At 62.2% G+C, this 1,559-nt stretch overlaps 1 protein-coding gene across 1 annotated transcript in view; it reads left to right on the forward strand.

The window, feature by feature from the left end:
• Nucleotides 1-393: 393 nt before the first annotated feature.
• SOX10 (SRY-box 10) overlaps nucleotides 394-1,559 on the forward strand; it is an 8,177-nt gene continuing 7,011 nt past the window's right edge. The window contains exon 1 of the mRNA XM_015559830.1: nucleotides 394-418. Within this exon, the coding sequence (XP_015415316.1) occupies nucleotides 394-418 (25 nt within the window). The remainder of the gene's footprint in view (nucleotides 419-1,559) is intronic.

Raw genomic sequence — 1,559 nt, forward strand, 5'->3', positions numbered from 1 at the left:
CGTCGGTGCCAGGGGACGGAAAAGAGCCAGTGAGAGACAGACAAGCAGGAGGGAGACAGACAGGCAGACGGAGCAGGCTGTGGGGACAGTGAACAGACCACAGTAAGGGCATTGGAGCAAGAACGGCCCCCACTGCTCCAAGCACTCCACCACCAAGGGTTTAAGACGGGGCCTCCATTGCCCTGTCCCTGCTCCCCAGCCCAGAACCCTGGGCTTAGGCTCCCTCAAGAGGACCCATTCCTGGCCACCACTCACAGTGTGCGCACCGGGGCCCAGGGTGCCCCCAAGCGCCAGCCTGGGGTGGGGCAATCAGGAAAACAGGCGCTGCTTGCTCAGGACCCAGGCCCGGGGGTAGGAAGGGGCAGAACAGTGGCAAAGAGAAAGACTGCCAACATGTGGGCGGGCTACCTGGACCTGGGTGGGATCTTGAGGGACGTTGGACTAGACTGGCTCCTCCTGAGGTCCCCGCCCCAGATTCATGACTCCCAGGCCAGCAGGCAGCAGGAAGTGGGGTGATTAGGGAGGCAAAACTGGAGGGCAGGGGCCCTAACCCTGAAGAGAGAGAGACACAGACAGACAGACGACTATATCGGGTGCTGGAAGGGAGCTGGGGTAGACACACCAGCATCCAGGACCTGGCTCCTAAGTGGCTCCGACAATCATGCTAACCCGTGCCCCCCTGGGAAAGGACGTGAGATGCGGTCACGTGGTGCTGGCTGTATGTAGCTGACCTGTCTGGAGAGAATATCTAGAGCCAAGAGACTAAAAGGGGGTCACAGGCTGGCCCCCCCAGGCCCTTTCCCTGCCAGGAGGAGCAATTGGAGCAGCAGCCAGTGTCCCACCCTGGGAGCCCCCCAGGTGGGGGTTTCTGGTTTGGGGGGGAGCAGCTTGGAGACCCAGAGGACAGAGGTGAAGTGAAGGTACAGAGGAGATGGGGTTCACCATTAAGGGCTGTGGGCCATGGGGGAGGGCAGGGAGGGTTTTACGTGGTGGGGCAGGAGGGGCTTGGGGTCAGGAGAGAGCCTAAACAGAGCGAGGTCTGGGCGAGGCTGGGGTGGGCCTGGAGGTGGTGACAGAATGGGCTGGTGTCTGGTGGGCTCAAGGTTAGGTTCCTATCAAGGTTAGGGTGCTGGGAGGAACTAGGGAGGGACACTGGAATGCAGTGTTGGAACCTTCCCTCTCCTCTGGCTGGTGCCCTCCCTCCGAACCCCCTGCCATTTCCTTACTGATTCACACCCCACTGACCGCTGGGCAGAGGGCACAGGGAAGGTTTGAGCTCAGTGTCCCCAACCATCCAGGGAGCCTCCATGCTGGGGGAGCCTGCTCTTCACCCTCAAAAGCAGTTCTATCCCCACCCCAACTCTGCACCTGCCCCCAGCCCCACACACCTTCAGGGCCCACCCACCCACTCCCCTGGCCCAGCCTTCCAGAGGCCAAAGGCATCCCACTCCCTGAACCCTGATCTGGAGTCCCTGTCCCATCTCTCACCAGAGGGACCCTTGGAGCAAGCTGGGCTAGGGCTGGTCTCAGGGCCTCGAGGGGAGGGGGAGGGGGCGGGG

Source organism: Myotis davidii, unplaced genomic scaffold, assembly GCF_000327345.1.
Source record: "Myotis davidii unplaced genomic scaffold, ASM32734v1 scaffold514, whole genome shotgun sequence".
In the NCBI taxonomy this organism is placed as follows: domain Eukaryota; kingdom Metazoa; phylum Chordata; class Mammalia; order Chiroptera; family Vespertilionidae; genus Myotis; species Myotis davidii.